The following is a 17,451-nucleotide window of genomic DNA, read 5'->3' as shown; positions in this document are numbered from 1 at the left end:
TGAAGGAGTGAAGGAATGAATGAGTAGACAAATGGGAAATACTAACTTCTGTCCGAAGAGTCATCTAAACTAAGTATTAATTGGAAGAGCTAATTTTATTTCTAGAAAACTAAGACTAGGGAAGTGCTGAACTGCCCTTCATTTCATGATAGATGATATGAAAAAGGTAAATGAATGAAGGGGATTCTCTCTCTGCTAATAACAACATATTTAAACTGCTAATGAGAACTTTGCAGTGCCTTTTTAAAATAATTTAATTTTCATTAAGACTGAGGAGATGGTGCCAAAAATACCAAGAACTTTATTCATTTTTAAAAATGTAACTCAGAGTTTGCCAGAAATACGTGTCAGGTCTATTTTTACCTAGCTTTTAATCCCCTTTGCCTTAATGGAGACAGAGCTTTTGAAATATTTTTCTCATTGGATATTTATGAACAGATACTAGAGAAATTACTGTTTCCTCCTTCTCTTCTTTCAGGTCATATAGTTCATTTGATGGAGAAATACACTTAGTGTTATGAGGCCACCAAAGAAACACATTTAATAGCAGCATTTGTTATTCTGCCTAATGGTGTAAAACATTTCACGTAATATTTTAAAACATAAGTCCAATATAAATGCTAAGCGGGTATTACGGAGATCTTGTGCTGCTTAAATGCAAGTTGGGTTGTTACAGTGGTGCCTGTAAGTTAGTAACTGATATTTGGTATTACGTACTGAGAAAAGCACATCTGTAAAAACCGGTGTGTCCTGGTATTCGTGGCAGGATTTGGACTGTCTTTAACCTCCTTTGACTTGTTCATCTTCCTTTAAGGCCATCCATAAAGATGCACTGAGTATCCTTTTCAGCCTTTGGTTAGGATTTGCATCAGTAGTCATAAACCTGCTCTCCGGACAAAGACACCCTTTCCTTTGAAGTAATTGCTCAAGCTTTTCAAAGCAGTCCAAGAAGTCTATCCTCTTTCTCTTTTTATTTTTCTTTAAGAAGAGTTTGAAGTGTAGTCCCTTAAACTAGAAGCAAGATAAATTTTTCTCTTCAGCTTTATTGAAAGCCATGACGATTTTTCAAGCAGTAAGACTTTAAAAGGTTCTTAAGGGAATGTGTTCTGCTTTATGATCCAGCTTTTGGTAGATCCTACTAGTTCAGAAAGCAAAAGTAAAGACTTTTTGTATCCATTAACTACTGCAAATTTTTATCAAAGAACTAACCTGATATTTTTCAGAAGACTTTTTCCCCTGCTCCTTACTCAGTTTAGAGACTTCAGTGAGAGATGGCCATAGCTTTGGGGTCTTTGAAAAAGTAATACATGGCCAGTATTGTCTTATTTGAGCTGATTTCCCCCCTAGGTATTAACTCTGTGGGTTGACAGGTAGTTGGGAGGGGCAGATTTAGATGGGTGCTGCAGTCAGAATGTTATATGGTTCCCAGATTTTGTTTCTAGGCTTTGCAAACAAATATACACGGACACGTATGTATATCGTTATTGGTATGTGGGATGTTATTGCTGTGTTGCAGGATGATGTATAAGGATGTAACTATGGAGAAATAGATTCTGTGAGCCACATATGAAGCCTGTGTTCCGCCTCCCATCAACCCTTCTACCCTTCATAATTTCATTCCAAAGGGGTTCCCAAAATATCTGTTGAACTTATTAGTTTGGACCTGTTGGATTTAATTCCCATATCATAGAATTCTGTTTTCTGTAGTGAACTTTTAATACATAAAACATTTGGTTTATTGAAACTTATAAAAATCCAAGTATTTATTTTGAACAGATTTTTTAATGAGAAAATGTAAAGAACACCCAAGCTGCACTGCATATAATAAAGGGAATACAAACTTTAGTCTTTAAACAAGACTGGAAATGGCTTTTCTTAGAGGAAATGATATCTCTCCTCATATTGTTGTATGTGGATTTTTAGAGGCCATTAATGTGCGTTTCCTAAAGGGGATGAAAGTTCAGTAGCAGAGTCTTTTTTACTAGAAATCTAGTGAGTGTTTGTGAAACCAGTAGAACCCAATGATCACAAGTTTACCCTTATGCTTTCAATTTGTTTTTTTCTCTTTCCTTTCCTTCCCTTCCCTTTCCTTTCTGCTTTCTCCTTTTTTCCCCCCATATTTCCTGAACTGTCTAACCTGCTTCCTGGTTTAGAAAACATTTTGCCAAACTTTGAAGCCAGAGTCCTAGCATTGAACAGGCCTTTATTTAGAGATCAGGCCCTAGGAAAAGGCAAATCTCTTTTCAGTTTTGAAGTTACACAGCATGTACATGTGTCTTCTGACTTGTGGAGGGGCAAATGATTGGTACAGTGTAGATTACTGGAAAATATTATTTTGTAAGTAAAGCATACTTATAAAAATCTTAATTATGAGTTTACAAAAAAGAACGCTGATATCTTAATTCACTTTATAGGGTAAATTGTGAGGCTTCCTAAACTCTAACTTTATAGTCATAGAAAATTCTCAGTATTTCAACTGTTTTACATTAAAGAAAGAAATCCAGTTGACAGCAATCTTCTCACTTCCTCCCCATGTCCCTGAGAAAATATTCTTAGATCTAGAAAACAAAAAATTAGCATTGGCATGCTTAAGTGACAACGTCCTCTGTGTCCCCACTATCCATCTGTCCTTCGTTTACTTTGGCTTACACTTAGATTGCTTTCAGTTGTCATCAGTTTTCCTTCAGACCCTCATTTTCCACTGAGGAATTCCAAGACAATTCAAGTTAAAACACAAATCTTGTTCCCCATAAAATGGTACCTTATGAAAACAAAAAAGGAACAATCACACTGAAAATATATTCCTTAGATCTTAATGATTTTAATTCTTGATTTTTAAAAAGTTGCCAACAGGTATAATTAGACATTTCAAAAATAACATTGTATGGTATTTTCATGGAATATAGAGCATCTTGGGATGGGGGATGGGGGACCATGAATCGGGGCTGAAGTATTGGTAACTTTTAAAAATATTTCTATTTTTTGTGGCAAGACTTATCTCCAGCAGAAAGTTAAGTAGTTCAGATAGGTTTGTAATATTTGCTTCTTAACAAATTTACCAAGTTTGTATGCTTTTTAAGGGAAAAAAATAGCTGCTATTGTAACAAATGCTTTCTGGTTTGGAAAATATCAAGTAAACTTTGTATTAAGGTGAGCTTCTCTCCCCAAAGAAGTTTTAAAAGTGAATCAAATGAAACCAAGCCCCTGGTTCTACTTGTCCCCTGGCCTTTTACTATGCCATTTGAGGTCTCCCTTGGTCACCAAGCATGCAAGCCAATTTCTGACTCTCACTGCACATAGCACGGCCAACGTGGAACATAGTTTGATATGATGCCTTTTCACCCACGTCTCACTCAGAAGTACCTAGAGTCACCAAGGGTGAGGAAGGACACTGTGGGGACACTGCTGTGCATCACGCACTCCAATAAAGCATTGTAATAATTACGTGAGACGACCAGACATGAAGTAACTGCAGGCTCTGGAGGCAGCGGGGCCAGAAGCACAGAAACCAGGCCCTGTCTTCACAGTAGAGGCCCTCTCCTGGTCTGCGCATTCAATAAACCCTACTTTCCTTCTTCCCCTCCCCACCCCCCAGGAAAACATAGGCATGTACAGAAATTTGCATGACATTTCAAAGAACACATTGACCATCATAAAAACTGCTAGTTAATTTTTGTGACCAGCAGCATTTGCCTTTTCAAGGACAGTAGGTTTCTGCTGCATTTTCCCTGATCTGCCAGATCTCTCTCCTCAGGGTAGGTGACTGTTCCAAGGATAGCCAAGGGTATGGGGTTAGGATGACAAGTTCTTCTTTCCCACAGAGTTCCACAGCTGGTAGTAGTGACCTGTTTTCTGGGCACAGTTGCCCCTGTGGATCACACAGTGCCATTTGTCAATCTTACTCTAAAAGCAGTCCTGGGCTTCCCTGGTGGCACAGTGGTTGAGAGTCCGTCTGCCGATGCAGGAGACATGGGTTCGTGTCCCGGTCCAGGAAGATCCCACATGCCGCGGAGCGGCTGGGCCCGTGAGCCATGGCCGCTGAGCCTGCGCGTCCGGAGCCTGTGCTCCGCAACGGGAGAGGCCACAACAGTGAGAGGCCCGCGTACCGCAAAAAAAAAAAATAATAATAAATAAATAAATAAAAGCAGTCGTAATCAAGGAAATCTCAGGGTGCCGACAGAGCCCTGCTCATTAGCCCACTCCATGAAGGCGTTCTGTGTCCTTGTCCCCAGAGACGATAAAAGTAGAGGACTCGTTTGCCTTAAAACAGTATTCTCCAGGCTAAATAAGGAATTCAGTTTCTCCTGTGGCTTGGCCCGAAGCGCGGCCCAGATGGAGCCCGTTGCGTCGGCCCCTCGTGGGGTGCCTCCACAGCCAACCACAGTTTTCCTTTTAGTTTGGGACTGAGGTACAGGATGACATCTTCTACCTGTGAAGACGTTTTGAAACATCTTCCATTATTTGAATAGTCCTTTTCTGTCCCACCTTCATCCTCCTCCCCTAGTGTTCAGTCACTATCAGAATTAATTTAATATTAATAGTTTTACTCCCCCTCTGTCCTTTGAATGAACCAGGGAGAAATATACTCTGTAAGATTTTATATTAGGATGACACATAAGCTTGGGAAAGACAATCTGAGGCAGTTTGTAATACAGATTTTGTCTTATTTTTGTTCTGTTTTAAACTATTGTTGCTTGATAATCACGTAAGGCTTAGAAATTCAGCACCATGTGTTCCTCAAGCTATCGCAGATAAGTTTGTATCTACTCCTAAAATACGATTTGGGGACAAATTCCCAAACTATAAATTAAAGATTTAAGCATTATGGGAATCAGGAACAAATGATATGATGATTTAATCTGAGTCGAGGGAGGTCATCCCCTGCGCGAACGTGAATTGATTTGTTCGTTTAATCTTTTTTTCCTTAAGGTGACACTACCACTCCTCGGGCCGTCCTGACAGGCCATGACTCTGAGATCACTTGTGCTGCCGTCTGCGCTGAGCTCGGCCTCGTGTTAAGCGGTTCTAAAGGTAAATCTGTGGGGCCTTCAAAAAATGGATGCATTTTTTTGGTGTCTTCTAATAACAAATTACCAAAGGTGAATTTGGTGTCTTTTTCTCTAAAGCTGTGCTATCTGCGACAGTGACTGTTAGCTCCATGGGACTGTTCACATTAACTGAAACGAAATAAAATGTAAAATTCAGTTCCCTGGTGGCACTAGCCACATTGCAGGGGCTCAGTATGCACCTACAACTAGTGGCTACCGTATTGGACGGCCCAGAAAGGGAACATTTCCATCACTGCAGGAAGTCCTGTTTCACAGCATTGCTCTGAAGAGTGAGGCGAGAACAAGGACAGTCTCGGTGTATTTGTTTATCCTTCTGGACTCTGACTGGGCTGGGTTCCACCTCACACCTGAACGGAAACTCCTGACCCAGTCTGTTTGACTTTCCAAATCTCTGAACTAGGCAGGGGCCAGGATGGCATTGAGAATGGGGTGGAAAGATTCTTCAGCTGGTTGGCCTGGAGGTCTATCCCATAGCATCGTCACATATTTAGGCCAAAGATATTCAGCAAGCTTTCTAAGAGCGCACACAACAAATCAGGATCTGACCAGGAGCAGAGCTGTTTCCAATTCATTGCTTATTCAGCTGTAATAGTCTATTCATCTCTCTGTCTCTCTGCCCTGAACTGAGCTCTGAACACAAAAAAGTACTGTAATCACATATCTCCTAGGCTTATCTGAGGGAGAAGCGTAGAGTTTTTGAGTCACCTTATCTGTGTCTTGAACTGTGATACTTTGTATAGCTAACGAGACTTATTAATGAGTCAAATGTTGGTGTTTAAAAATTTAGTTGGTCAAAACAATGAAATAGTAACAATGATAGCAAGAATTATATAACTACTGGATTTTTTCCCCTTATACCCAATGATTTCATTTATCCTGAGCTAACATGAGTTCCCGGATTGTACGTGATCCAAATTGGACATGTAAATGAACCTATCATATTACAGGCTGTCCTCACTTTGCACGGTGGTACAGCACCATAAAAATGACCATGCAAGATGAAACCATGCAAAGATATTAAAAATCAATTATTTCAATGGGAAATATTATGAAAAATAATGGGAAATTTTATGATTGTTCCATGGCCTTTACAAATTTTTATCAAAACAGTAAAAATTGTCTTGTTCACTTTTATACATATATGCATACATACACATATGTATGGACATGAAAAAAATAGTAAAACTCACATTTAGTACACTAATTTAAAACATTAGAGACATTAAGAATGAAAGTATTTTAGTTCTTTGTGAAAAAATACATCAAGAGTACTTGGAAAGTGCTCGCCCCTTTCTCTCCGTGTAACTTAAGGAGTGAGAATCGTCTCTGTGCCTTGACCAGTTGTCAAACTCCTTCCTAAGTTTGGATCAGCTTCCAACATTTCATCTTCTGTGCTTTCAGTGTCATGAAATATCTCCTAGGTTTCCTCTAATGTGGAGATTTTTGCTGACATCACTTCTGGGACATCTTCATGTTTGTTACAGCACTTTCCATAAGTTTTACAGAACTTATGTCAGTAAGATCACCTTCACTCACTTCCTCTGGCTGCATCTGTAGCGATGTCAGCACTCCCACGGTCAGCTCTATCTTCTATAACTCCGTTTATGCTGGCTTCCAGTTTTACTTTCAGCTTTGTCACTTCTCATTTCCTTACTTCAGATCCATCTTTGTTGGCCACTACCCTCTTTTGATTATCCATTTTTGTAAAACGTCATACAGTTCCATCCCTGGGAGACAAGGAGGCAACACAACTACAGAGTTTGCTGTCTGTGCATGAGCTGAGTCACAGACGTGCAGTGACCATTCACTAACAGACTTCGAAAGAAGTGATGGGGGTTGGTCATCCATCATGATGCACACCTGTTATTTATAGTGATTTGTGGACTGACAAGCTGACCATGAAGTGTGTACCTTATGCAGTTCCTGTGATAACTGAAATCTGAACTGTGGCATTGAGGAACTGGGGTCATTTAGAGTGACAACTGAAATTCATGCATGCTGGAACTGTGCAGAGCAAAGACTGCCTTATGTATTTATGTCGCGAACACTAAAAACCTATCGACTCCCTGAGTGGTCAAGAAAAAGCCGAGAGACACATTTTAATGGTCATGTGGGGAACACGTGATGATTCCATGTAGCCACGAGAAATTTGGCCCGGAGAGGAGCAGGGCATATAGTCTAATTACCCCATTTGTCCGACTCAGACATTTCTGAGAACTTACTCATCACACAAGCAGTTTTGGTTACCTGCTCCTCTTTTGCTTTTCATGTAGCAGGCACTCAGTAAAGATGCAGTTTCTCCATCCTCCTCAAGCATCTCAGCCTGGAGGTCAGCCCGGAGAGTGGGGAGTGGTGGATGCAAGCTGCTTGGTTTCGGGGACAGCAGGGGGGCAGACTTGTTTGCCAAGGAGAAGTGGCAGAAGGATCTCTGTATGAATTTCCCTGGGGGCTGGGGTGTGAGGAGGTGGACCACCAGGCACCTTCTTTCATCGCGAAGTAGCAAGCAGTGGGAGGGAAGATGTTTTAGGCCTTCAGAAGTTGCCTTAATGAGTTCTCACCACACAGGCCCCAATGCTGCTACCATCGGGACCCTGTGTGCCTTACAGCAGCCGATGTTTAACTGAGGCCCAGCCTTCCTGGAAGCTCTTTTAGGATTTGTAATTTGTCCTGTTCCTTTCTGAATTCCTCCAGCTCTTATCATCCCTTGGCATAATGAATTTCATAAAGTAACTTCCTGTCTCTTGAGAAGTGAACTTGAACATGCATGACTCGGCTTTCTTCTTTCCCAAGTGGAAGGTGAGATTTAGCCAGCATGCAGATTTTACAAAATAACTGATATCTAAGATATAATTTTTTAAGGCTTTCTACAACTGTGATACGGTACTGGCAGCCTGTTTCAACGGCACTCAAGATTCAGGTCACATTTGTCTGTTCTTATTCAGAAACTTCATTTTGGCTTTTGTTTATCCTGTTTTCTCAGGAGGACCATGTCTCATACATTCCATGAATGGAGACTTGTTAAGGACTTTGGAGGGTCCTGAAAACTGCCTGAAACCAAAACTCATGCAGGCTTCCAGAGAGGGTCACTGTGTCATATTCTATGAAAATGGCTTCTTCTGTACATTCAGTGTGAATGGAAAACTCCAGGCCACCGTGCAAACAGATGATAACATAAGGGTAAGTGTACCTTACAGACTTTTCAGCATTCTATGTTTTTACCTCAAAGTGTAAAGGCGAGTGAGGAGGGAGAGGGTTCTCAATTCAGTAAATGGCTTTCTTCTCTCTCCCATTCTGTGAGTTTTCTCCAGTGCATTTTGACCGTCACCTCTGCCACGAAGGCTGCATACAGACATGCTCACACTCTGCTTTTATTTTTCCCTCCCTTCATTTAAACCAAGTACACATTAGAGGATTTTCCTTTCCTCTTTTCTTTACGATAATAATGTTGATAATCTGTCACTTTGAGTTGCGATTATTTTGTCAGCTACACTAATAAATCTGTAAAGTAATTTGAAATCCCTTGCTGGCTAAAACAATTTCTGTGGCACTTCAGTTAGTACCAAAGGCTCTGGGAAGTTCCTCAAGGCAGCAGTCGGAGGCTTTCTGCAGACTGTTCGTACAAACATGCTTTTCCTCTCTGCCTTATGGCCATTGTTTTTTTCCCTCTGTAATATTTCCCACTGGATTTTAGGCTTAAACAGTCCATCGCCTCTTCCCCAGCACGCCTGCACTTTATCATACTAACTTGTAAGTGGCAACTGTGTGATTAAAGTGAGCTTGCCTAAAATGAGCACTGCCCGTGCCCGGCTCCAGAGACCCACACTTTCACAGCTAACTGCCTTGGGAAGGGTGGAAGGAAATCACAGGCTTGGACTAAGAGACATCACAGAACAAAAATCTCCACCTCCATCCTGCAGTCTGAGCCTGTATAAGGAAAGGAGACCATGGAAACAAATTAGTCATTAGCTCAGACCAGAAATGAAGTTTCTTTGAAAGAGCAACAAGAACCCTGCAGGCAGGTGGCCTGGGGAACCGCTGCACTAATCAAGGCCTCCCACCTGTTTTTATTTAGATGCCAGATTGTGCAGTGGCATTTGGTTAACGTATCAGAGCACATCAACTAGGCAATGTTTAGATGCCTAAACGAATAACTTAAATTTAAGTGGGCAGCCTGTACAGAGCAGCAAAGTTATGTTATCCTAAACAAAGGATCGCCCCCCATTTCACCCATAGGAAGTCATTTATTTTGTTTTCCTGGGGAAGCTGTGTCTTAGGATATGATTGTCGCCAGCAGACTGCTGTGGCCTGCTGGTACCTCCTGGAAACTGGTGCAGCTACGGTGTTGTCCGAGCACTCAGGAGTCCAGGGGCTGAGATTCACACGTCCCCAGGGCCCTCCCAAAATCTCTAGTATCAGCCCAACCTGGATTGAGACTGGAGGAGGCGTATGAGAATTGAGAACAACGTGAATGCTGGTTTGGGTGGGAGATAGGGTGCTATTCAGGAAATGCTACCCTGGCTGTTATTCTCAGGGAAATTTGACAAGTCCCTCATGAGAAAAGCCAACAAAATGTTTTTTAACCTTGGCAGGCACCTGGTTTAATAAAATGTTTTAGGTGCTGATACATGTATAGTCCTAAAAGTCCAGGTTTTATTTATTTCAACACAGAGCTAGGAGTAGGGATTCTTTAGGACAAAGAGTTGAAGATTAACGGTTTTAATTTATGTTTTAATACAGCACTTATCCAGTAAAAAGCCTCAAGTATAAAACTCAAGTGAACCACAACCGTAAGGTTAATGGATTTTCATCAGCTGAATTTTATAAGTGTAGCAAATAATTATTTGTTGTAGTCTTCATTTCATTTCCCACATAAGCCCCTAGAGATTGACGTTTGTGAAATGAATGGGGGAAAAGGATATTGGTTTTCACTTATATTGAAAAATCTTACTATGGGTATTTGGTTAAAATTTAGAGAATGCTTCTTGAGTGAAAGTGTCTTCCACCCACAGGTTTTGATTTCTTAGATGTATTTTTGTGTTCTTGCGAATAAGCTGTATTTAAGAGACCTCTGAAAGTTCGCATTTACTTGAATGTGAATTGAATGGCTATGAAACATTTCTATAATTAAAAAAAAATTTTTGTCAAAGGGTAAAGACTTAAGGCAACTATACTAAAACTCTGAGTACGGAACAGTATAAATATATTTTTCAGAAGATAGATAGTTTCTTTCTGGCCTACTAGTACAATCTGGATTCCCACATTCACTGTATCCAGGTGGACATAAGATTACAGGTATTTGCAATAACTTTTAGAACTCCCAATGTCACCCAGCTAAAGAAAGGAAATGTGTATGTTAATAAACCGGGAAAAGAAGGTTTGGAGGGAAGGGGGCAGGAGGAGAGGAAGGGGCAGTAGGATCTGCTCCTCAAGTAAGGAGGGACCTTTTATATCAGGAGCTGGCATACTTTCTCTGTTAAAAAAAAAAAAAAAAGTAGCCAGAAATGAATGGATGTGCCTTTGTTCCAATAACGCTTACTTATGAGCACTGAAATTTGGAATTCATATAATTTTCATGTGTCATGAAATATTCTTTTGATTCTTTTTTTCAACCATCAAAAAAATGTAAAAAGTCATAAAAAAAAAAAAAAAAAGAAAGTGGCCTGCCTTTGGTAGGTTTGACAGGACTGAAGAGCAAATTATGTTTCTGTCCTTTGAGTTCAGCACTGGCAGGAAGCAGTCAGTCCTGGGGCAAGAAGAAAATGCTTAAACTGGGTTTAATCACCCTGGGAGTCACGGTTCCCTACCAAGTTGTCTTCCCACCTGCTGTAAACTTCCAGCAGGCCTAGTGAAGGTGCTCAAGCTGTAGGTGGTCTCCTGTGGGGCTGAGCCCCACAGGCAGCAGGGTTTTATCAGGGATATGAGGTCAGCTAGCACTGTCTGCCCAGCCTCGGTACAAAACAGGCTTAGCATGACCACAGTGCAATGGAGAGATGCCAGGAAGTGCTTCGTTTTACAGTACTGGTCCCCGTCCACAACACGGACCATTTAACTAGCAGTCATAGAATTGGAAGAGTTTGCCACCTCATCCTTAAAAAGCAAAAATTAAAAACAAAAAAACTCAAAAACTCCAGCATTGCCTAACTTTGCCCGTTTGACTTTTGAAAAATAACAAAAGTCTTCTATGACTCATGATTTCCTGAAAACTCCTCAGGAACACATACACACTCTGTCCCTTTGTGGCTCCAGTAACCGGCTGGAATCGTGTCGAATTAATCAGAGATGCGGTGAGGGCCCAAGTTTTCCGAGAGCCGTGTCTCTACTGAATGTTGCTGTGTCTCACAGGCTATCCAGCTGAGCCGCGATGGGCAGTACCTGCTCACCGGAGGAGACAACGGTGTGGTCATGGTCTGGCAGGTGTCTGACCTCAAGCAGCTCTTCGCCTATCCAGGCTGCGACGCCGGGATCCGGGCCATGGCACTGTCTTACGACCAGAGGTAACACTGGAATAGCGGTCTATGCTGGTGGCATTAAAAACTGGCAAGGGAATGTATGTAGTAAATGGGCTGATGGATGGGCTGGGTTGTGAGGGTCACCTGCGCAATCAAAAAAGCTGATGAATATTGGGGTTTCCAAGGTGCTTTTTAAAAAGCATGATTTTGTTTGATGGCATTGCCAATCTTGGACAAAGGCTGAATTCTCTAGGAATAGACAGGATTTAAGTAACAAAGGCTCCAATTATATTGCTGTAAAGCTTTTTATGTTAAAGTACCTTTTTTCTTAAACAAAATTTCATGTGAAATGCCTGTATGTCTGTCCATAAGGATTCCATTGAGAAATCTGGCTTACTTCCTAAAACCTCCATTTTAGGGAGATAATCTTTACCTGGCATCTTATTTCTTTTTAATATACAGTCTTTCATTTTAGTTCTTAACTTCTTTTACTGTGATAACATATACATAAAAGTTACCATTTAAACCTTTTTTTGGGGTGCATAATTCAGTGGTATTAAGTATATTCACATTGTTGTACAACTATCACCGCTATTCATTTCCAGAACTTTTTCATCATTCCATCTCATAGTGTCCTTTGATGTGCAAAAGCCTTTAATTTTGATGAAGTCTCATTTATCTATTTTTTTCTGTTGTTGCCTGTGCTTTTGGTGTAATATCCAAGAAATCATTGCAAAATTCAGTGTCATGAAGTGCTTCCTCTATATTTTCTCCTAAGAATTTTATAGTTTTAACTCATATTTAGTTTTTGATCCATTTTGAATTAATGTTTGTTTATATATGATGGTCATAAGGGTCCAACTTCATTCTTTTGCATGTGGATATCAGTTTTCTCAGCACTATTTGTTGAAAAAGACTGTTCCTATATATGAGAGATTATTTCTGGACTGTCTGTTTTATTCTATTGGTCTATATGTCTCTCTCTAAGCCAGCACCACACTGTTTTGATTACTGTAGCTTTACAGTAAGTTTAGAAATCAGGAAGTATGAGACATCCAATTTTGTTGTTCTGTTTTGAGATTGTTTTGGCTATTCAGGCTCCCTTGAGATTCCATGTGAATTTTAAGATGGTTTTTTTTTCCTATTTTTGCAAAAAACATTGAGATTCTGATAAGAATTAGGTTGAATCTGTAGACAGCTTTGGCTAATATTGTCGTCTTAACAATATTAAGTGTTCCGATCCATGAACACAGGATATCTTTCCATTTATTTATGTTGTCTTTAATTTCTTTCAGCAATATTTTCTGGTTTTCAATATACAGGCCTTTTGCCCCCTTGGTTAAATTTATTCCTTGAGCATTTTATTTTTTTGTTGTCGTTGTTGCTGTGATGGAATTGTTCACTGCTTGTATGTAGAAATACAACTTATTTTTTGTATTGTTGATTTTGTATCCTGCAACTTTGCTAATATAAGTTCATCAGTTCTAACAGTTTTTTTGTGTGTGGAATCTTTCGGATTTGCTACATAAAGATCATGTCACTTGCAATAGAGGTAATTTTACTTCTTCCTTTCCAATTTAGATTCCTTTTATTTCTTTTCCTTGCCTAACTGCCCTGGCTAGGACTTTTTGTACTATATTGACCAGAAGTGGTGAAAACAGGTATCCTTGTCTTGTTCCCAGTAAGAGGGGGAAAGCTTTCAGTATTCACCATCGAATGTGATGTTAGCTGGGAATTTTTCATAAATGCCCTTTATATCGTGTTGAGGTACTTTCCGTCTATTCCTAGTTTCAGTGTTTTTATCATGAAAGGATGATGAATTTAGTCAAATGCCTTCTCTCATATGGGTTTCTTTTGTTGTTGTTAATTGTTGATGTGATATATTACAATTGATTTTTGAATGTTAAACTATCCTTATATTCCAAGAATAAATCCCACTTGGTCATGGTGTATATAATCTTCTTAATATGCTACTGAATTTGGTTTGCTAGTATTTGTTAAAGATTTTTGTATCAGTAATCATAAGGGATATGGTCTGTGATTTCTTTTCTTGTAATGTCTGTTTCACTTTGGTGTCAGGGTGTGTTGGCCTCATTGAACGACTTAAGAAATGTTCTCTTTAGTTTTTTAGAGGCATTTGAGTTGGTGTTAATCCTTCTTTAAATGTTTGACAGAATTCACCAGTGAAGATCTCTGGTCCAGGGCTTTTCTTATTGAGAGGTTTTTGATTACTGATTCAGTCTCATTACTAGTTATAAGTCTATTCAGATTTTCTGTTTCTTCATGATGAAATTTTGGAATAATGTGTGTTTCTAAGAATTTTTCCATTTCATCTAGGTTATCCCAATTGTTGGCATACAGATGTTCCTAGTATTCTCTGATAATCCTCTTTTTATTTCTATAAAATTGGTAGCAATGTCTCCACTTTATGATTTTAGTAATTTGAGTCCTTTTTTTTAGTCTAACTAAAAGTTTGTCAATTTTGTTGCCCTTTTCAAAGACGCAACTTTTTTTTTTTCTTTTTGCTGTACGCGGGCCTCTCACCACTGTGGCCTCTCCCGTTGCGGTGCACAGGCTCCGGACGCGCAGGCCCAGTGGCCATGGCTCATGGGCCCAGCCGCTCCGCAGCATGTGGGATCTTCCCGGAACGGGGCACGAACCTGTGTCCCCTGCATCGGCAGGCGGACTCCCAACCACTGTGCCACCAGGGAAGCCCCAAAGACTCAACTTTTGACTTTGTTGATTTTTCTGTTTTTCTATCCCCTGTTTCCATTCTAATCTTTATTGTTTCATTCCTTCTGTTACCTTTGGGTTTAGTTTGCAGCTTTTTCTTGTTCTTTAATGTGTAGAATTAGGTTACTGATTGAGATTTTAAGTATCTGTGTTTACAGCTCTGAATTTCCCTTTTAGCACTGGTTTTGCTGCATCCTGTAAGTTTTGGCTTGTTGTTTTGTATTCGTCTTGGTATTTTCTAATTTCCCTGAGATCTTTTTCTTTGACCCATTGGTCAGTTTCCACAAACTGATGAATTTTCCAGTTTTCCTTCTGTTATTGATGTCTAGTTTAAGTCTGTTGTGATTAGAAAAAATACTGTGTGTGATTTCAATCTTTTTAAAGTGTATTAGGACTTGTGGCCTAATGTATGGTTTATCTTGGAGAATGTTCCGTGTGCATTTGAGAAAAATGTACATTCTGCTGTTGTTGGGTGAATGTTTATATATGCGTTAGGTCCAATTGGTTTTTAGTATTGTTCAGATCCTCCATTTCCGTATCTTCTTTCTGGTTGTTCTACCCATTATTGAAAGTGGGGTATTGAAGTCTCCAACCATTATTGCAGAACTGTTTGTTTTTCTCTTCAATTCTGTCACCGTTGGTTCCATATATCTTGGGGGGTGCTGATTGGTTCATATAGGTTTGTAACTGCTATATACTCTTGATGAATTGACCCTTTATCATTGCTATATAGTGTCCTTGTCTCTTGTAACATTTTGACTTAAAACCTATTTTATCTGATATTAGTATAGCCACCTCAGCTTTCTTTTCATTATTATTTGCATGGAATATCTTTTTCCATCTTTTCACTTTCAACCTGTTTAGATCACAGTGAGTCTCTGGTAGACAGCACATAGTTTGATCATGTTTTTAATTCATTTTGCCAGTCTCTCTGCCTTTTGATTGGAGAGTTTAATCACCTTACACGTAAAGTAATTACTGATAGGGAAAGACTTGCTTTTGCCGTTTTACTGTTTGCTTTCTACATGTCTCAGTGCTTTTTTGTCCCTCACATCCTCATTACTGCCTTCTTCTGTGTTTAGCTGATTTTCTTGTTGTGACACATTTTAGTTCCTAATTTTGATATGAGGTACTACTAAGGGTACTAAGTATGACATCAAAGGACTCTCCTAACCAAACCATACAGAGAGAGGTCTAAGATAATAAATAGGCTTCTGCCTCCTGGAGAGGCTCCTCTGAACCGCCTGTCTTACTGCTTCATCTCTTTCCCTGCACCACCAGCTCAGGGACAGGGGAAGCAAACAGCAACTCCTGTCTATAGTGATCATGGCAGTGAGTCGCTGTGTTGGGAGGACAAAGCCCCTCTACCCTTAACACTATGGGACACAGAATATTCTTCTGCAGGGTGGTCAACACTCTGATTTCTTACTCTTCACTCATTCTGTATGTGTCACATACCTCTGTCTGTCAGTCACTTGATTGTATGCTGCTTCCTCCACCAGCAATTACTTTGAGATTATGACTCTTTATTTTGCTTCCAATACCTAATATAAAAAGTTTACCTGCCCAGCCTCTCCGCCTTAGAAATTATCTAGTCTGTTCAGGTTTTTGTGACTCATCTTGCACAAACTAGCTGTACTTTCAATATAAAGGCAAGCTGTGAATTGGATCCATGTGGAGTGTCAGAGGTGGGACTCTGAGCTTACTCAGGACTGCATTTTAGTCATCAAAAAAACATACCGTAAATCTCACAAATTGTAGGTCTGGCTGCCATCTTCTGTATTTACCTTGTGGATTTGGGAAGGGCAGTTCTTTCTTTAGTAACAAAGCCTAGGTTTGTAAACCCCTCCTTCTCTCTCTGCTTCTCCCAGGTGCATCATTTCTGGCATGGCCTCAGGAAGCATCGTTCTGTTCTACAATGACTTTAACCGGTGGCATCACGAATACCAAACCCGCTACTGATAGTGACAGCTGGGCTTCAGCCTTGCCCCCCAGCCTGGGCACAGGAAGCGCCCTCAGCATCTTTCTCTTAGAAATAGCAATCACATCTGAATGTAACTTAAATTTGCTCTAAGAAGCAAAATATTTTTTAAAGTTAATTGCTATTTTTGTAGACTTTGCTTGACTTTTTTGGGGGGAATAGCAAAGCAGAAAACTGGCTGCTGGGTTCTGTAGTTTAAAAAAAAAAATCTATATTTTTAGTCATAATGAGAAGTCTATTTTCACCAATTATGGAAATAATAAGTATACAGTGGAGCAAGTAAACCCACTTATGCTAGTTATATTATGGAAAAACACTTCCCGTTTATCTGTAATCTTGAGAAATGTATGATTTTAACAATAAGGAATGGGTAATACTGGGATGAGGGAATTTTATTTACGCTGTACTCTGGGTCCTGTATTTTTCCAAACAAACAACTGTGCTTCTTCAGCACTGAAATTTCTGGGATTTAAATAGCAATGTTTAAATTACAGTAAATGTAATTTAAAACATCTCAGTGAATTATTTCTATCAATATTATTCTTCGAGCATGTTTTAGGCCTAGAAAATTATGGTTCGGGGGAGGGTATTTTATTTTATTGTGTGGTTATCATAAAGGATCTAATGTTATCGCAAGTGTGAAATATTTACAATGTTTTCCTGATCTGTCCTCTTCTTAGCACACCCAAATGAAATGATGGAAATGCTCTTGGGCTCACAACCTCTGTTTTTCTTTTAAAGTAAATGCAAGTACCAGAGCTCACTCCCCGAGGGCTGACTGTGCTCACGCACTGAGGCAGAGCCGTTGTCGGGGCTCCCCCCACCCCAACCCCGGGCCGAGGAACAGAGGCTACTGGGTGCTGTGTGAAGCAACCCTCGTTTTACCTTCTGTTTGTTGTTAAACAATCTTCATCTTCCTTTTGATTAGCAATTTGTACTACAAAAATGTCATTTTGGTGTTGTAGAATTCTACTTTTCTAGCAGATTGCTGTGTGGAATTCTGTGAAAAATATTTGAGAAAAGGTCTGTATTGCATAAATAAATTCTTTGTAAGTTGTGAACGCGGCATTGAAACTGACATTCCATCTCTATTTCTCTTGCAACTTACTTACCTAAAAGGGGTCGCCTCCTTTCTCCTACACATTCAGCTCTTCTCTAAAAGCAAAGATTTTAGGAATGGACAACTCAGTTGTTTGTTTGCCAGAAAAATTAAATAAAA

The 17,451-nt window shown here is 39.8% G+C and overlaps 1 protein-coding gene across 6 annotated transcripts in view; it reads left to right on the top strand.

Moving 5' to 3' along the window:
* The window catches only part of LRBA (LPS responsive beige-like anchor protein), a 747,970-nt gene extending 730,672 nt beyond the window's left edge, over window positions 1-17,298 (top strand). For 3 of the 6 annotated variants that reach the window (XM_029235037.1, XM_029235038.1, XM_029235042.1), the window contains 4 exons: window positions 4,930-5,031; window positions 8,050-8,246; window positions 11,412-11,563; window positions 16,123-17,293. In XM_029235037.1, coding sequence (XP_029090870.1) covers window positions 4,930-5,031; window positions 8,050-8,246; window positions 11,412-11,563; window positions 16,123-16,213 — 542 coding nt within the window. In that variant the 3' untranslated portion in view covers window positions 16,214-17,293. Of the gene's footprint in view, window positions 1-4,929; window positions 5,032-8,049; window positions 8,247-11,411; window positions 11,564-16,122 lie in introns of all 6 variants that reach the window. The other 3 variants (XM_029235039.1, XM_029235041.1, XM_029235040.1) reach the window with 2 other exon arrangements.
* Window positions 17,299-17,451: the final 153 nt, after the last annotated feature.

Source organism: Monodon monoceros, unplaced genomic scaffold (genome assembly GCF_005190385.1).
Source record: "Monodon monoceros isolate NGI ecotype Baffin Bay Population unplaced genomic scaffold, NGI_Narwhal_1 Super_Scaffold_20, whole genome shotgun sequence".
NCBI classification, from domain to species: domain Eukaryota; kingdom Metazoa; phylum Chordata; class Mammalia; order Artiodactyla; family Monodontidae; genus Monodon; species Monodon monoceros.
The sequence above is the reverse complement of the archived record's forward strand: the minus strand, read 5'-3'. Positions and strand labels throughout refer to the sequence as shown.